The following is a 19,568-nucleotide window of genomic DNA, read 5'->3' as shown; positions in this document are numbered from 1 at the left end:
GACAAGTTTGTGGACATCCACAAATGTAATAGGCAAACCACTCTTTGTAGCACCTGTTCCCCATATCCTAAGCTGCGTTAAATATTGCACATTCCTCTGCACTTCTAGCAGAAAACCCTGGTGAAATAAACTACTCACATCTGTCAGAAACCTTTCTGTAAAATTCGGACTGATGTAAATCAAGCTATTTTGATAGGTTTACACCCGAAAGGCTTTGATAACTGACCTGTAGTTCTCCCTTCACCTTAAGTCGCATTTGTGAAAGTCTAGCAAGTTTCTAGCCCTATTAGAGCAACATTGGACACCATGTCTATGAGTATGCCAGGAATTGTTAGTGTCATAACTCACTCACTCACTCATTGACTCACTCCCTCAATCATTTTCTAATTCACTTGTTCAATCATTCCCTCACAAATTTACTCACATACTCATTCACTTGCTCACGAAGGGCAACACTTTTGCGCCGCCGTTGTGTCAAATTTTGTGACGCAGCGGCAGCATAAACAATGTGCCACATTGCGCCATATTTACAAGGTGATGCATCTAGGCAGATGTGTCACCTTGTAAATCCCTGTGCCACTTTATACCAGTGTCAGGTATTATGTATGCAGAGTGGCCGTTCCCAAATAAAAAAGGGTCGTAGATGTGTTGCAGTGAAATCACACAGATTTCACTGTGACACTTCTAGGACTCCACTTCATCAAAACCTTACGCTTGGCTAATGGTAGGCATGAGGGTGATGCAGTGGGATGGGAATAGGCCTAACCCATGCATTGCTGGAGTTGCATCAGACTTGCAACAGCAATGCGTGAGTTTTGTGCCGATATACATTCGGGTCCCTGACAAAACTGTCATTCCTTGCTACATGGAGCACTGTACATTAGATACGGCACATCCAAGGAGATCGCAGTGAAAACGGTTACATCGCTGTTTTATCGCAGGGATGCAACAGTTTTCATAAATGAGGCCCTTAGTTTTTCACTAACTCGCTCATTCACTCTCTCACACATTCATTCACTCAATCAGTCTATCATTTACCCACACACTCATTTTTATTTCCATTTGTGTGTAATTAAATGTCAGTCATGCTGATGTTCCTCAGTTGGACTTGAAGGCAGCTCTCTGTTGCCTCATTTCTCCCGATTGCCTCACTTCTATTGGGAGCAAGGCTATGGGGATCTACAGTCTTGAGAGTTTGCAGAACAAACATAAAATACCTGATTCACAATCTTACTTCTACTACTGCACCTAGGTATAAATCTACACTTTTTGCTATACACCATTTCTGACTGAAGTGTAGATTTACATGCCTCCACCTCGTGGTGGAGCTTCTTGCAACAGATTTATGAATTACTAATACTAATTTTTCACACAAAGGTGGAGAACTGTGATGCTGTGTGTATAAATCTCCTTATGGGAAAGTATAGGAAAAATGTTAAAGCTTGTTATCCTTTAAAAATATTTAGTTATCCTTACAATATATTTATGTATTTTTAAATAAAATATAATTACAACTTAATTAAAAATATTTATTATGAACCTCAACCTATTAAAACAAAATGTTACAGCACATTAACTCATTAAATTACATGTGAATTAATTCAAATTTATTTATTTAATATTTACTCCCCAAGTTTTATTTTAATCCCATCCGCAGAAAAATATTATTTTTCTTCACTATGTATTAAATGTTGTTAAAAGTTATGTGTGCAAATAATTTAAACAATTTAAATCTTTTACTAAAAGTTTAAATGTTTAATTTCTTTTTATTTCTAAATTAAGTTTATTAATACACTTCAAAATAACACAATAAGAATGTATTAATTATATATACTTTTTACATGTTAAACAAAATTAAGTACATTTTAAAAGTCAAAATTATTGTGTATTTAACATTTCCTAATGATATAAGTGTCTGCCTCCAATATTTTCCATGCAATTGAGTTGCACTACCTGTGAGGGGTCATGTATGATGCTTCACTTACTCCGAGATAGGGTTGGAGTAAATTTACTACTGTTTTGTCGACTTTAGCAGTGTTGTATTGTTAGAAGTGTAGTTTATGAATAGCAGTGGTCTTATTGTTTTTTGGGTCGGTGTTTGTAGTAGCTTGTCCTTCCTAAACCCCTTCTTATTTTCACTAAACTCTTTATATTATGGAGTCAGTATTCCCCCATTTCTAGCCACTCTCCCTTGTGCCTTCCATATTTTCTTCAAAGCATAGGCTTACAAGTGTTCCGATCTCCTAAAAAACTGATAGGAGAGGTGGAGGCAGATTTCTTCACCCGTAAATTAGTGAGTATCTTTGTGTAACATGTGAATAGTACTACTGTACTATGTGTAGTATTGCTATAGTACTCATTTTCTTACTGCAAATGCTTTGAGAATTAATATCTAGAAAGTGGGAACTCCCCAGTGGCATAATGCAAAATGAAAGACCCCCACAGAATGCGTTGAAGGGTTCTTGAGTCTCCCATCTGGGGTGTAACACAGGCTTCTACAAACCCTGAGGTGCAGGAGGACTGTCAACACTCTAGGGGGGTTCTGAACCTTTCAGGGGTCACCTATTTTTCCCCAGGCCAATCCATATCTGTGAGATATGGAAGGCATGGGGACCTCATCACATTCTGTAGGGGGGCATCAGTTTGCGTTACACCACTGACTTCCATATCTCACAGGTATTTATGTAACTGGGCTGAATAGGGCTCCCTGATGGTTAGGGGCCATTTGAAGGGTTCGATCCCCCACGCTTTGACTGCAGGGATCTGCTTTACACCCCTGATTCCTGAAGCTCTTATGGCTAGATGCAATGCCCATACTTTCTGGTATTCCCACGTGCAATCATTTATAATTCAAATACATCTTATTAGATTTTCAGGTGCACAACTATTTGAAAAACATTGAAAAAGAGTCAAGAACAATTATGGTTTCATTCTCAATGGACAAGTCCTCCAATACATCAGAACATGATGTCAATGGTGAGTAGCATACTGTAGCAATATATCTCTGCACTCATATAATGTCTTTCACTTACTCTTTAAGAAATGAAATCAGCTGACTTGCATTAATGAAAGAGAAAACAACTTTCCAATGGGAAGGCATTGTCTGGTATATGTGTAGGGGTTCTAAATGTTAACTTGTCACTAGAATGACTGGAATAATCTAGTTGCAATGTACTTGTTAGAAAATCTCACCCATATCTCATCGAAATCTTGAAATTCTGAGTTTACACAGCTTCAATGGGTGGGACACAAATGTAACATTTTTGTAGCACCTTTGAAAATAATGAAAAAAGTGTGTTTTTTCACCAACTTCTCACAAGAAATCATATAAAATACTGTCTACTCAATAGTCCTCATAGAGTGCAATGATGTGCAATGCCGCGCCAAGAGAATCCCGAAAAATAAGGCATACATTTATATCAGAAAATGTGTTTCATTTACATGTAACACCAGGGGGTGTAACACAAGTTGTGCAGGCTTGGGGCAGAGCCGAGCACCTGTTTTTTAGGTCTGGCTAGACAGTACAATACAGCTGTTGCCAGACATTTATGGGCCAAAATATGAGTTTGGCGGTCCTTGGACGTTTGTGCAGCGGTGGTGGTCCGGTAACCGCTGCACCAATGGTCCAACCGCCGGATTACAACTTGGGCTGTCGCACCGCCATAGCACTGACTCAACTGCCAGAGATCAGAGATGACTGGCGGTGGTGAGGTGGTTTAAGGGCCCCAATAAGATTGTTGGTGCACTGCGGTATCGCCAAGCATATTGCAACTTTCCTCACCACCAGCAGTCTAATGCAGGTAGTTATTCCATGAAACTGCTGGTGGTGAGGAACCAAAGGAGACCCTGTAGGGTCCCGTTCCCCTGTGCACAGGGATGCATGCGGGGGCAGCATGTTGTGCCCCACTGTGTGCAGGCACCCCATTCCTACACGGGATGGACTGTGGTGGTTCAGTTTAAAGCTCACATATTAGCCTTTAAACTGCACTGCCGCTGGACCACCATGACGACCGCCAGATTATGATTTTACCATTAATCTGGTAAACGTGCGGCGTCGCGGTTTGGTGATGTGTGATCAGGGTGGTGGCATGTGGCCGCTCCTACATCACCAAAACTTGTAATTAGGCCCTATGTAAGCAACCTAAAAAACGGCTTTATGAAGCAGCACTACCAGGAGAGGGGCGTTGGCTCTGCCCACATGTTGTCAGCCAGGAGTACATGTTTTGATTCCGCATAAATTGAGTGTTTCCACAAAGAAGTGCTCACCCTTCATGCAGCCATGGTCATTTTGTTTATTTATCTAACTTCCTGAGCTTGAACTTTAGGACTCCTAACTTTAGGACTCCTAAACTGAGAAAAATCCTAACTTTAAGACCTTTGGTATTCACAGAAGGAATTTAGGAACCCTAAAGGTAGGAGTCCTAACTTTACTACTACTAGACTGTGAAAAATCCTAACTTTAAGACTTTCGGTAATCGCAAAAGGCATTAAGGAGTCCTAAAGTTAGGACTCCTAACTTCTGTGAATACCGAAATGAGTAAGTGCCTTCAGTGAATACCAAAATTAGTAAATGTCTCCTGTGAATACCAAAATGGTAGTAAGTTTAGAATTTTGTCCTGAGTTAGTTCTAGGAATCGGGCCCGATCTGTTTACAAAAAGATCATAGACGCACAATTTCATCATAACACACTGCTACAAAAAAAAACATAAAAAAACTGTTTAAGATAATTTTTAAAGTTAAGTGCCCCTTAGAAATCATCAAGATAACAAACCCAGTGACTTTCTTTTCCTTATAAAAGCCCACAAGAATGATGCAACTGAAAAACATACATACGGATTAGGTAGGGGTTTTAAAAAGTACAAAGCCACCCATCATTGTTTAAAATTATGGCATCTTAAAATAGGGAGAATAAACGCTTCTTTTTCTCTTTCGTAAAATTTGCAGAACAGTCAAGTCAAGTCAAGTCAAGTCATAACATTTATATAGCGCACTACATACCCAGAGGGTTTCAAGGCGCTAGGAAGGGGGGTAGGATTAATTGTCGAATATCCACGTTTTAAGCTGCTTTCTGAACGCTAGGTGATTCTGGGTGAGGCGAAGGTAAGCGGGGAGTGAGTTCCATGTTTTGGCAGCCAGGTAGGAGAAGGATCTGCCTCCCATGGTGGTCTTGTTGATGCGAGGTACAGTGGCGAAGGCTTGGCTGGAAGAGCGAAGTTGGCGGGAGGGGGTGTAAAAGGACAGTCGGGAGTTGAGGCACTCTGGTCCGGTGTCGTAGAGTGATTTGTGTGCGTGGGTAAGCAGTCGGAAAGTAATCCTCTTATTGACGGGTAGCCAGTGGAGGTCTTTAAGGTGACCAGAGATGTGTTCGTTGCGTGGGATGTCTAATATGAGCCTGGCTGAGGCGTTTTGGATTCGTTGTAGTTTCTTCTGGAGTTTTGCGGTAGTACCTGCGTAAAGGGTGTTTCCGTAGTCCAGTCGGCTCGTGACCAGAGCGTGGGTGACTATTTTCCTTGTTTCGGAGGGGATCCAGCGAAATGTTTTTCTGAGCATGCGAAGAATGTTAAAGCAGGAAGAGGATACGGCGTTGACCTGTCTGTTCATTGATAGTGAAGAATCCAGGATGACGCCTAGGTTTCGTGCGTGGTCTGTCGGGATGGGTGCTTTTCCGAGGGCTTCCGGCCACCAAGAGTCGTCCCATGCGGAAGGGGATTTGCCTAGGATGAGGACTTCTGTTTTGTCTGAGTTTAGTTTCAGACGGCTTTGTTTCATCCATTCGGCGACTTCTTTCATTCCCTCGTGTAGGTTAGTTTTGGCGGTGCTGGGGTCCTTGGTGAGAGATAGGATCAGTTGAGTGTCATCCGCGTAAGAGATGATGTTGAGGTTGTGTTGGCGTGCGATGGCCGCGAGGGGGCTCATGTATACGTTGAAGAGGGTGGGACTGAGTGAGGATCCTTGTGGTACGCCGCAGATGATTTCTGAGGCCTCTGACTTGAATGGTGGGAGGCGGACTCTCTGGGTTCTTCCAGTGAGGAACGAGGGGATCCATTCCAGTGCCTTTCCTTGGATTCCGATGTTTCTGAGGCGTTGTAAAAGGGTGCTATGGCAGACTGTGTCGAAGGCTGCAGAGAGGTCGAGGAGGATGAGGGCGACTGTATCTCCATTGTCCAGTAGAGTTCGAATGTCGTCTGTTGCTGCGATGAGGGCGGTCTCAGTGCTGTGTTTGGCTCGGAAGCCAGATTGTGAGGAGTCGAGTGATTTGTTGGCTTCGAGGAAGGCGGCGAGTTGGTTGTTGACAGCTTTCTCGATGACTTTGGCCGGGAATGGGAGGAGCGAGATGGGGCGGTAGTTTTTGAGTTCGGAGGGGTCTGCTGTTGGTTTTTTCAGAAGGGCGGTGAGTTCAGCGTGTTTCCAGTCTTCTGGGAAGGTGGCGGAGTTGAAGGAGCAGTTGATGACGTCTCGGAGGTGTGGAGCTATGACGGAGTCTGCTTTGTTGAAGATGTGGTGAGGGCATGGGTCTGTGGGGGATCCAGAGTGGATGGAATTCATCAGGCGGATGGTGTCCTCAGTGGAGATTGGGTTCCAGGCGTTAAGGGTGTTAACGGGGGGAAGATGGTCAGCTGATGGTGGGGTGGGTTGGCTTCCGGGTTGGTTGTCAAAGCTGTTGTGGATGTCAGCAATCTTGTTGTGGAAAAAAGAGGCTAGGGAATCACAGAGGGTTTGAGAGGGGGTGATGTCGTTGGAGTTGGCCGAGGGGTTGGAAAATTCCTTGACGATGTTGAAAAGTTCCTTGCTGTTGTGGGCGTTGTTGTCAAGTCGATCTTTGAATGCTGTTTTCTTGGCTTTTCGGATCAGTTGGTGGTGAGTACGGGTGGCGTTTTTGAAGGCGTCCTTGTTGCTGATGGATGGGTCTTTTTTCCAGGCCTTTTCTAAGGAGCGGCACAGTTTCTTGGACTTCTTGAGGTCGTCGTTGAACCATGAGGCCTTCTTGATGCCAAGTTTGTGTTGACGTTTTTTCAGTGGTGCTAAGTTGTCGGCGGTGTTGGATAACCAAAGGGTGAGGTTGGAGGCGGCTTCGTTGGCGTTAGAAGAGAGGTCTGGGGAGGTTTGAAGGAGCGATGTGGAGATCTGTTCTGTGGTGATTTTGTTCCAGTTTCTTTGCAGAGTTGGTTGGGGGTGGATGATGGGTTTCGGCTTGTTGTAGGTGAAGTGAACGCAACTGTGGTCAGTCCAGAGGAGATCCGTAGTGTGGCTGAAGGAGACATGGTTGCTGGAGGTGAAGATGGGGTCGAGAGTGTGACCTGCGATGTGGGTGGGGGAAGTGACCAGTTGATTAAGTCCGAGGTTGGCGAGGTTGTCCAAGATGGTGGAGGTGTTGCGGTCGTTGATCTTTTCGAGGTGGAAGTTGAGGTCTCCCAGAAGGATGTAGTCTTTGGAGGGGAGTGCGTGTGGAGTGATGAAGTCCGTGATGTCCTCACTAAATTGTGCGCGGGGTCCTGGTGGCCTGTAAAGGAGGGTGCCTCTGAGTGTGGTCTTGGGGTCGATGTGGATCTGGAAGTGAAGGTGTTCGGAGTTGGCGAGGTTGGCATCAGAGCTGGTTGAGATGCGGATAGTTTTCTTATGGACGATAGCGATTCCTCCTCCTGTATGGTCGGTGCGGTCCTTGCGTGTGATCTTATAGTCATCAGGGATAGCGATGGCGATGTCAGGGGCAGAGGAAGCGTTCATCCATGTTTCCGTTAGGAAGGCGACGCCAGGAGAGATGGTGTCAAGTAGGTTCCAAAGGTCAATGGCGTGCCTGTGGACCGAGCGGGTGTTGAGAAGGATGCATTGTAAGTGGTTGGGGTCGGGAATCTGTGGTGTGGTCGTGGCGGAGAAGTTGTCGGTGCCGCTAAATTTGCAGGAGAAGCAGGAGAACGGTCCATGGGTGCGTCCAGGAGCGGCTTGGACGCAGTTGGGGGCGCGACCGGGGTTAAGGGCTAGGAGGGTGGCGGCATCGTAGGTAATGCGGGGGGGCTGGGCAGCGCGAGGGGCAGGGGGTCTGGCGCTGGGCGCGGTCCAGGCGCGGACGGGCGTAGACGGGCTTACCTTTGGCGCACCTTCGGCGCGGGTTGGGCGCGGTCGCTGCGCGTGAACGCTGCGCGCGGGAGCTACTGTCATATATGGATAGTGGAGGGGGAGGGGCGAGGGCGTCTCAGCTGGGAGGCGGGTCGGGCACACGAGGAGGACAACAAATAAACAAAATGGAGGCGGGGGGAGGAGCAGAGCGGAGCGCTATTGGAAAACGCGCAGACAGTGTAAATAAAGAGCCAAATCAATTATTTCCTGCAGAGCAGCGCTATGATACCACGTTCAGCCGAGCAATTTAAATAAACAGCCAAATCAATTATTTCCTGCAGAGCAGCGCTATGATACCACGTTCAGCCGAGCAATTTAAATAAACAGCCAAATCAATTATTTCCTGCAGAGCAGCGCTATGATACCACGTTCAGCCGAGCAATTTAAATAAACAGCCAAATCAATTATTTCCTGCAGAGCAGCGCTATGATACCACGTTCAGTCGAGCAATTAGAATAAACAGCCAAATCAATTATTTCCTGCAGAGCAGCGCTACGATACCACGGAGCAGCCAGGAGCACAGGGAGCGACCACTCTATCCGTGAGGAGGAGCGAGTCACAGCTTGTACATCACAGCAGCGCTGTATTAACTTAGTGGGAGGGCGTCTCAGCTGGGAGGCGGGTCGGGCACACGAGGAGGACAACAAATAAACAAAATGGAGGCGGGGGGAGGAGCAGAGCGGAGCGCTATTGGAAAACGCGCAGACAGTGTAAATAAAGAGCCAAATCAATTATTTCCTGCAGAGCAGCGCTATGATACCACGTTCAGCCGAGCAATTTAAATAAACAGCCAAATCAATTATTTCCTGCAGAGCAGCGCTATGATACCACGTTCAGCTGAGCAATTTAAATAAACAGCCAAATCAATTATTTCCTGCAGAGCAGCGCTATGATACCACGTTCAGTCGAGCAATTAGAATAAACAGCCAAATCAATTATTTCCTGCAGATTACTAAATGTAAATCCGTCTGGGGGAAGCATTGTCACAGGGGCAAAGCTTAAGTCATCGAAGGAACGGCCACCTGACCATGCTCTTCTGATTTTAGGAACAGTTGCCATAGGCAAGCTGGTGGACCGGAGGCATCTTGTTGGCCAATGAAATGTGATAAGAGGCTTATTTATCTGTAGGCCGGTCCCCCAGAGAGTTTTATGCGCTATGTACAGGGATTTAAACTTCACCCGATCTCTTTTTGAGAGCCACTGCAGTTGTTTTAATACAGGCTTGGCTGATTGGGATCTGGGAATATGAAATCGTAGCTTCGCTGCACAATTCGGAACTACCTGTAGTTTCCTTAAAGTTACTTTTGTGGTGGCGAGGTAGAGAGACCAATGCCTGGACCAACACTCTCTGAGCCGAAGCTGGGAGCAGTGGAAGGACTTTTCACAGCATTCGAAGTATACCAAAACATGAAGCGGCTACCTTAACTGCTTGATGGTTGAAACTATGAGTCTTGTCCAACCAGACTCCCAAGCTTTAAATCTGGCCTTTAGGCACTGGAGGAGGGCCGAGGCCTTTAGGCCAGTTCACTATTGGTGCTATAGATGTGGCATTACCCAGGATCATTAGATCGGTTTTATCACCATTAAGCTTTAGGCATGACTGGTCCATTCATCTAGCCACTGTTTCCATACAAGGTCCCAAGTCTGCTGGCGTCTTCTTTGGGTGCCGTATTGTCTGCATACATAATGATCTGAATCCTAAAAGGTAGAACTAGCTCAGCAAGCTGCTTCAGATACACTTTAAATAGCGTGGGACTTAATGATGAGCCCTGAGGCACACCACATGTTAGTGGCACACGCTCAGATGTACATTGGCCCTCAAATACCTGGAATACTCTATCCTTCTGGAAGGATTTGATCCAAGCCAGAGCCTTGCCTGATACTCCCACCCTTCTAAGTCTGTCAAATAAGATGTTTTAATTGACAGTATTGAAAGCGCGCTCAGGTGAAGTAGGATGACTGCCACTACACCCCCCTAGACAAGGATCTTCCTCAATTCTTCTACTACTGCTAGCAGTTCAGGTTCCATCCCTTGATTAGGACAGAAGCCCATCTGCGAAGTATGCAGTAGGGCATATTTTTCTAGATGTTCTGAGAGAGTTCTATTAACATGTTTCTCCAGTATTTTATTAGACCCCAGGAGAAATGAGACTGGGTGATAGTTACCCCAAGATTCTGGGTCGAGGTTGGGTTTCTTTAAAAAGGCTCTTCCCACGGCATGTTTCCATTGCAGAGGCACTTGACCACTTAATATGGAGGAGTTTAGCACCTCCATAAGAACTGGGAGAACTACTTCCTCTGCTTTGTGAACCATATGTAGCGGGCCGGGTTGAGCGGTGCGCTAGTCTTAACCTGGCTAAAAAGTTGGGACACAGTTGTCATATCCAATATTGGGAGGTCCTCCAACTGCGGGGTAAAGCCCCCTGAGGTGGGCAATTCCTGATCTAACTTATCTGTACGTAAATTGAGGCATAAGCTGTAAAGAGGCTCTGGAGGGGAACAATCGTTCTAGCAATTAGGACTGCGTCATCGGCATAGGCCAGTTTTGGCAGTGGGAGGTTATCAAATAAAGGCATGTCTGGGGTTGAGCCAGACAGGGCTGCCTCCACCCTGTTAGTATAGATGGAAAACAAAAACGAGGCAAGGACACAGCTCTGCCTGACCCCTTTCTCGATTTTGAACTGATGCGTGCACTCCCCATTAACGCCATACCTCACACAAGCGGTAGCATTTGCGTACATCTGGCATATAAAACAGATGACCTGGGGATCTGTCCCCATTTCCTCCATGATCGGCCATAGCTTCTGATGGAACACGCAGTTCAAGGCAGCTGACAAGTCTATAAAGGCCATGTATAACTTTCTATCTTTGTCCTTTTTGTATATATCTATGAAAAGCAAAAGGTTGAGACGTTGGTCCACCGTCTCCTTCCCCTTCTGGAATCCATATTGTGCCTGCATTAAAATATTCTGTTCCAGGGGCCAATCTTCCAGCCTGGCTAATAGCAACCAGCCCATTAATTTAGCTGTTGTGTCAAAAAGGGAGATTGGGCGATAGTGTTTTGGACTGCCCATGGCACTCTTCTTGAAAATAGGGACTAAGACGCTGTGCTTCCAGGATGGGCGGATCTCTACTGCAATGCTATTAAAGACATTTGTTAAGAGGGGGACCCAAGTATCATAGTTGTTCTGAAATAAATCAATTAGGATCCTGTCGGGTCCCGGGCCTTTTCCGGTGTGCAAGCTTCTAACCCTATTCTGACTTTGTGTGTCATAAATGTCAGCGGTCTCAGGTGAAGGGGCAATGGAGCAGAAAGAGGTGGCTCAGTGACAAATGTTTACCTGCAGATGCCTTCCAAGTGCTCTATCCATGCCTCTTCCTCTACGTGCGTATCCAGGGATGGATCTTTTGTATCTTTAAAATAAGGGGCGTTTATAACTTTCCAGAACTCCTTACTATTTCCTAAGATTGCGGCTTCTTCGAGATCCTTCCAATCCTTCTCTCTTATATCTTTTACACATTTGTTTCTGGCTTGTTTATACTCATGCCTTAATGTTTTAACTAAAACCACACCTCTAGGCTGGGATTTTAGGGCAGTAACAAGACGTCTCTTTGCTAGGGAGCACAATGTATCAAACCAGCAGCTCTGTTGGAGATCAGATGCTGGCTTATGGTGAGTGAGTGCAGCTTTTAATTCCGATTCCGAGTGACCAGGAGAGTAGCGGACAGCTCCTCACCCAGACAGTGTAAAATATTGTCCCTCACTTGGGCTAATATTGCAGGGGCCAAGTTCTGATTCAGGACCTGTGCCCACTTTATCTGATATCTGTTTTCCTGGATAGTACAATATGACTGCATGCTGTTGAGATCTTTCCATTTTTGAGGGCCAGCTCATATAAGTGTATAGGATTGTCTTATCGCTATATGATGTAAAGAGGTAAGCTAAGTGGCCCACTCTGTCTTGCGCTGCTGTAGATACTAAAACAAAATCTATTGTGGACTTGCTGTTGTTCCTACTGAATGTTTTCTCTACCAGGCCAGACTTCGAGTTATTAATTATACTCAGACACCTCAAATAGAGCAAACTATTACGGGTATTGCCATAATCACTATGGGTAAAATGAAGGAGGGGTTACCCTTGGAGTCATCCAACCCGCACACCATCACCTCATTAGGCTTAGACAAATATGTATTGAAATCTCCCACCCTGATTAAACTAAATGGGACCTCGTGCAAATGTGTATCAAGTGAGCCTAGCTCCTTATTTAAATCCTCTGCCACACATTTCATATTACCCCCAAATGTGTTATTATTAAAAGCCAGGGGTCAGCCTTTTTGTGCTCCAATTAAAAAATGTGGTAATGATTATTCTGGGCGCCTACCTGTTTCACTTGGAATGTTAAGGTGTTAGAAACTAAAGGTTAATAGTGCTATGGCTAACACTGAGGGTGTTGCTGGGATATGGAATGTACAGTATCCTGCAAAGAATACCGGGTCCTTCACCCATGTTTCTTGAAGACAGATAATGTCCACCCTTGACCAATAACTCTGCCACTTAACATTTCCAAACTTGGTGGCCATCCCTGCCACCTTCCATGAAGCTATAGTGATCCTATTGACCACAAATGTTGAAAATTTTAAAATCGCTAAGGGCACCTGCGGTAGAGGTGCGGGATTGCTTGTGTAGTAACTGGAGAGGAAGTGGTTTCTGATGATCAATCACAAGCTTCCAGGTCTGAGAGTGGAGTAAATGAAATATGTAATCCGATCCCCGGGCTGGTGGTCATGTAAGTCGGGTGGTGTGGTATATGTGTGATTGGCCCTTTCCCCTCCTGTTAATGAAGCCTAGCGATGGACCCCGCTTACAGAAGAACTCCAGACCAAGACAGGTGATTTGGGTGCTTCTAGGAGGTGTTCTATGAAAATTGTCAAGGAGTGCAATGCCAGAAAATGACTTATAAAAATGTATCACCACTCAGTCCCCTGCAATAGAATTAATGGAGTTACCAACCCACCCCACTCTCCTTGCCATAATAATTTGATTTGTTAGCTGAAAGTTCCCTGTACCCCAGTCCAAGAGATGACTTGATAACCAATGTAGGCATTTATCCATTAGCTGGGTGGTGGATTTGTGCTGCTGGTTCCGCAGAGGGGGAACATTTGCCAGGACCAGCACGAGTGGCAAGGAGGCCAGTGGGAGGTGAAGGACTTGATGTGAGTAGTTTGCCCCCAGAGCTGTATGTGGTCCTTGTATACCTGCAGGAAAGGAACCCCAAGTTTGATTCGCTCTTACCTTGTGGTGCTTGATAGTCCTTATCCCTTCCTGCTAAAGGGGTTGTGGATCGAGCCTCTGGATGTGCGTTAACTTGAGCACGGGAGGAATGGCCCAGATCAACTCATGCAGAAAGCTGTGTTATAGAACCCCGGTGTAATATAGTATTTGCATCCTGGACAACAGGTACAGCAGAGTTAGACTTCTTTGAAATGACCGAGGGTGTGTCAGCAGAATGAGTGGCATTTAGGGGGGGTTAATGTTTTATAGACCTCTAAGCCAACTAGTCTCTCTTCGATTTTAGTTAATTTCAACATGATGGGCTCGAGAAAATCGGACATAAGTTTGGTCACTTAATCTCAGAAGGCTTTATTAATGACTGGTTCATAAGGCGGTTAATTCACAGCCAGTGGCAGCGATGTTATGGGGGACTCTAGGATGGCAGTCTTAGCATGGCTCGCTCAGAGTTTAGTTACTCGGGTGCTTTTAGATGGTTTAAGCTAAGCAACCCCAGCGCTCCTGCTTCGCTTTGCTGGAGAGTCAATTTCTGAGTCAGAGAGAACTAGTAGGTCATCATTTCTCTTATTAAAGATAGGAGAGGGTTGGGTGGCCGGTGAGGGCCCCTGTTGGCCAACTGGGAAGTGATCTAATATGGCCTCTTGGATAAATGGCATGGCAAAAGTATTAACTTGGTTGGTGCCTGATGGAGACCTGTAAGAAAGGAAAGGTGGTTTCATGGATAGGCGTCTTTCTGTAAGTTCATTTTCGTGAGAGGGAACGCTTGCTGTGTGAGACAGAAATGCGTTCAATGTAGCCACTTGTCCGCCCCCTGTTTTCTCCACCGGAACATTCCTTCTCCCCATGGTATCAGAATCCCAATGCAAAATAAATCAGAAAATACAGGAAGGTAAAGGAGTACTTTATGACCTGGGTCTGATGTAAAACGTTGAAGGATTGGCCCAGCCCAGTCTCCCCCGGGCTCCGACGGGCGTGGACGGGTAGACTCTTGGCCGGGGCGCATCCCAGGGCGCATTTTGCACCGCGGGTCTGCGTCCTGTTTTTAAAGAGTGTCTGTGTGCAGGAGGTGCTGGAAGTTGTGGTCCAGTTCAATGAGGGCAAACAGCAGGGGACCCACACAGTCAGAGTGGCTACCAGGCACCACAGGTCGGCATCCCGTTTTTAAAGCGCGTCCGCACGCAGGAGGTGCTGGAAGTTGTGGTCCGGTTCAATGCGGGCAAGCAGCACGGGACCCACACAGTCAGAGTGGCTACCAGGCGCAGCAGGTTGGCGTCCCGTTTTTAAAACGCATCTGTGTGCAGGAGGTGCTGGAAGTTGTGGTCCAGTTCAATGCGGGCAAGCAGCAGGGGACCCACACAGTCAGAGCGGCTACCTAATTATTACTTAATTAGGTTCCTATCCTACACCCCTAGCAACCGGCATATGAAATAAAACTAAAAGAAATCAATATGACATATGGTACCAATTTAATATCATCACATTCTTACCTAAAATGTATTAATTGATTAATAATTAATTATTACTTTATTACATTTCCACCCTATCCCCCTGCAAATCCAATCATCAATGTTGTTGATAGAAATTAAATAAAAAAATGTATATCACTTAAAATTAAAAACTATATTTAAAAAAATATATATATATAACAAATGTGCAAATAACATTAACACATAAACTTAATATATGCACTAAAGTGCAATAAAATAATCTAAAACATTTTTTTTAACATCTATATTACTGAAAACGATATTCATAATAAAGACATTACTTATATATAAAACAATATTCTTGACAATGATATTTCTGCGTCAGGATTTTATTGCATCCCATTATATGTTCCTCTGATATTTCTGTCTCCAGTTGTTGTCCAAATACAGAATCTCAAAGATTACCATAGTTTTGTTGTTGGTTACCCTGTGTGACAAATTATAGGCATAGAAAGTTTGCTCTATTGAATCCCTGTTAGGCCCTCTTAAGATAGATAGCATTTTGCTTAGCCAACTTTCATTTTGTATACCTTTCTAATTTTACGACTTTGTGATGGTTGCCTTGTCGGAACCCGTAGCCCTGAAATGGTTATGGTGACAAGCTGTAGGCTTGATTGATGCACGGGAAGACATTGTGCCCAGAGCTATTGGTATGTTCTTATTATGAATAGGTATGACAAAGACAATTGGTGTAGTTTACTAATTGTGAAAAACATTTGTTAAATCTAGAAAGATTTTAACAGTTGGTTGTTATCACATTATGTTACAGGTTACAAACAGGTATTTCGTTCTCTGTAATCTCACAGATTACTATTGTAGGCATGGGTTTTGCCATTGGCATCCCACTCTACCAACTCTTCTGTGTTTTCTTTGTGCTAATTCTTGTGAGGCCCTGTTGAGAGGGATGGTATATTATTTTAGAAGCAGTGTTGTTTCACATGTTTTGTAAATGTATATTTGTATGCACGAAGGTTGCAAGTTTATGTGCACTTAAATATCCCGGTGCTGGGTAAGGTGTAAAGCTAATAGAAACAAGCATTGGAAATGCAATCAGTCTTGCATTTGTTCGAGTTGGAGCTATTCGTTTCTAGGGACAATGGTCCTTGACAGAAAACTAGTACAGACAAAGAATACATATAGACAAGAATCAGTACTATATTACTTCTGTCCTGCCGGACAGTAAGATTAATGATTTTAAAGTTAAGAATTGAGTTGGAGTTATTGGCATTGTAAATTTACTTGTGTATTATGGAGTGTATGTATGTGGTATGTAGTGGAATTATGTGGGTTGGATTAGATAAGTTAGTGTGTAATTGTGTTGCGTAGAATTGTGTGGAGTGGATTTGTATAGTGAAATAATGTGGCATGGTGTGCTGTGGAATTATGTGGATAGTAATTATGTGGTTTTGAGTGTACTGGAATTATGTGGACTGGGATTGTGTGTTTTGGAGTGTAATTATGTGGAAGGATATTTTGTGTTGTGGAGTGGTATGAACTGGAGGTTAAAGATGTGGTGTGCTGTTGAGAACTGCCTTTTATGGTAATACTTTGAAAATTACACAATACTTAATGTAAACAGCCAAAGTTAACCTGAAAATAATGCACTGCTATATTGTTGTGGACGTAAAAGGTCTAATACATACATTTTTCAAGATGCTCTGTTTGTGATGTAAATCAATACTTTAAGAATGAAATACATACTGTTGCAAAGTGTGCGCGCTCACATCTGGGGAAAGCGCGTCATTTAAGCAATGCTTCTGAGGAGATGAGAGGCTATTTTTTCGGAATGCATGTTGTGCCTAATGCTGCATGCCCTGCTAATGGATGTGTATGAACAGTGCTCCCTAGCAGAGGACAGGTCTCTTGTCCTTTGGCGGCCAACTGTGTATACTTGAACTGATACCACATGACAGTCAGAACACATATCACTTGAAATGGCATGACTAATGACCTGGGAGGCAAAGGGAGGGCTCACTTTCCAGTTTCTATTCAGATGACGACGAGGCTAGCCCACTGTTCAGCATTATAATGCTTAGCACAAAGATGAAACTGGGTCACATGCAAGGGTGTAATTTTGATTTAACATACAGTGCCATAAGGATGCGATCATTACATCACCCTAGTGTACAGGCACCTCCCTTCATTGAACATTCCAGAGAGAAAGGCTAGTAGACGTGGAAGGTATAGCCACATACTATTAATGTGCGGGGAATGAGATTTTGATATCAATTTCTGATTATGATTAATCTAATTATTTATCTCATTCGTCACTTTCGGACCGATTTGTATCTGTCATTGAGTAAAAGACAACCCCCGCATAGGTTAGACAAACCCCATTAACTGACGCCACTCTGAAGAACCACTTACAACTAATAAAGTTTTAAGAGTTTTATATAATGTTAATTTGAATGCAATACAATCCACTCAGGGTAAAATCTCAAAGTATAAAATACAAAATCAGTTACAATATCCGCAATTTAAGCTTCGATGTGAAGTGGTTCCTTCTGCGTCATCTGCAGTAAGATAAAATAATCAAGTTAAAACTATCCCTACTCTATGCTATGTGACATCCCTACTTCGCGAGTTTCTTCCCTAAAAAAGGTGTCAGCAGTTTGACTCCCAAAGAAGTTCAAACTCTCTTAGCCTCTAAAGGAATTCTTAAATCTTAGGAGTAGTTCCCTATCTGCCTACCCATCCGTTCTCTAAGGGTCCTCGGCCTACTACTCCCTTGCGCTCTGATCTCTCAGCGCATCTGCTCAAGGCATCTACCCTTGCCTTCGCTCTGAGCAATTCGCCTCGCTATTCCTAAACTCCATTTGCCAATTGCCCTTCTCTGATTGCTCTCTCCTCCCCGGGGTGCTGTCCCTAAAATACACAATCACAGTGTGGGTGGAACGCCCCTTGACGCCCACCACGGACTTTCCCCGATGATGTCAACTTCCTGCTTCTTCCATTGGTCCATTCCTTGCGTCGCTCGTTAAGTTGACCCTTCTCCTTAGATGTCATCTTCATCATCTCGTTGGCGACTTTTACTGACTCTTTCAGATCAAATGTCATATGAACTTAGACAAGGCTTTAACTTATACCTGCAACTCTTTAACCTTCTAGATCCTGTGAATGGTCTTGTCAAAACATAGTTCACCTCAAAAGTGTCTCTCCTCACGTTCGAGCAATAAGCTCCGTCCGGCATTGTCACCTTAAATCTAACAAGTGCTAGACTTCTTGGCTCTCACGTCCACATCAAACTATTTACGACTTTTACAAGCCCACTAAATTACATACATTTGACTATGCTCCTTCGAACTCTTGGTCAGTCAGGTTACAATCACAAATGACCTAAACTCTTCCAGCATTCCTACAGAAACCCCTCTATACCGTATAACCTTTGGCATACATTTATATACTCGTACTTCAACAAAAAGTCTTAGTTATACTTGAATATATTTTACATAGAATATATAATACATGGAATACGACCGCGTAGAGTATAACTTATGCATTCTCCTTGGTTACATCGTCATGTAAGTTCTCCATACATTTATCCACGCTACTTCTCCACGTTTCTCCATTTAAAGTTACACACGTACATGAATTCTACTGTGCACGTTCTACATTTCCTAAGCATTTCTACACATTTCTATGTTTGCCCATTATGTATACGGGCCTTCTAAATCTAATGCATTTTAACACGTAAATACATTTACATTTCCTATACCATGTTATCATGTTAGTTGGCCTTTATGCTATAGTTGTCAACTTTACATTACGATATGCGTTTCATTCCTACGTTTATAACATATACGTCTAAATATGGCTACGATATACTTTATATTCAAATTGCGCTCTCTCAGTTCCCCCCTTTGATGACTTTTAGGAGTCATCACTAAAAGCAATTTGAATACATCCTTTATACAGAACTAGTTACATCAGTTCCTCTTTTTATCGATTCGAGTGTTCTCAGACTTTTATACTGTTGATCTTGTAGAACTGCTAGTCTCCTTTCTTGGTCTCTCATTGATCTTTGTAACTGGTTCTGCCTATACCATTTATACAATTTTACCAATCCTAATAATGTAATTATGCAAATTAATACTATTAATACAGGCTTCAAAATATACCAAACTATACCTTTTCCAAGATTTGCAAACCAACTTCCAACCTTTCCCACTCCAGTTCCTACTTTTTCCCAAACATTTATTTTTGATAAATCTTCAATCTCTTGATGAATCTGTGTAATATTCCGTATGACTTTCTCAAGTGGCTTTGAATTATCAGGAATATAAGTACAACATTCCTGAACTTTCAAAGCTTTACAAACTCCGCCTTCTTTTGCTAATATCACATCTAAAGCAAGTCTGTTCTGTAAAACCATAGCTCTAATCGACTGCATCTCACCTTCTACTAGCATTAATGATCTTGCAGTGCTGGCAGACAATCTATCTACGACTGTCGCTAACCTTCTAATCTTAACATCGTTAAGAATCAAACCTAACAATGGAAACATCGCTCCAAATACATCTCCTACTACTTCTGCATCTCCTACTTCCCTTTTCGTTCTCTTCGAAGCCTTTCCTTCTATTATCGCCAAATCCTTTGCATGATATATTTTGGGGAAGACAATTGCCAAGTAACACGAACCATACCAATTGTCAGGTAGTTTTACATAGGCATTTCT

General features: G+C 43.7%; 1 protein-coding gene across 4 annotated transcripts in view; it reads left to right on the top strand.

The window, feature by feature from the left end:
- The window catches only part of LOC147726042 (hepatic lectin-like), a 201,840-nt gene that overhangs the window by 11,680 nt on the left and 170,592 nt on the right, over positions 1–19,568 (top strand). For 3 of the 4 annotated variants that reach the window (XM_086960161.1, XM_086960162.1, XM_086960163.1), the window contains exon 3: positions 2,869–2,976. The exons of the other annotated variant lie outside the window; for it this stretch is intronic. In XM_086960161.1, coding sequence (XP_086816287.1) covers positions 2,869–2,976 — 108 coding nt within the window. The remainder of the gene's footprint in view (positions 1–2,868; positions 2,977–19,568) is intronic. 4 annotated transcript variants of the gene reach the window in all.

This window comes from Lissotriton vulgaris, chromosome 3_1 (genome assembly GCF_964263255.1).
Source record: "Lissotriton vulgaris chromosome 3_1, aLisVul1.2, whole genome shotgun sequence".
Classification (NCBI taxonomy): domain Eukaryota; kingdom Metazoa; phylum Chordata; class Amphibia; order Caudata; family Salamandridae; genus Lissotriton; species Lissotriton vulgaris.
Note: the sequence above shows the minus strand (reverse complement) of the source record. Positions and strands in the feature narration are given on the sequence as shown.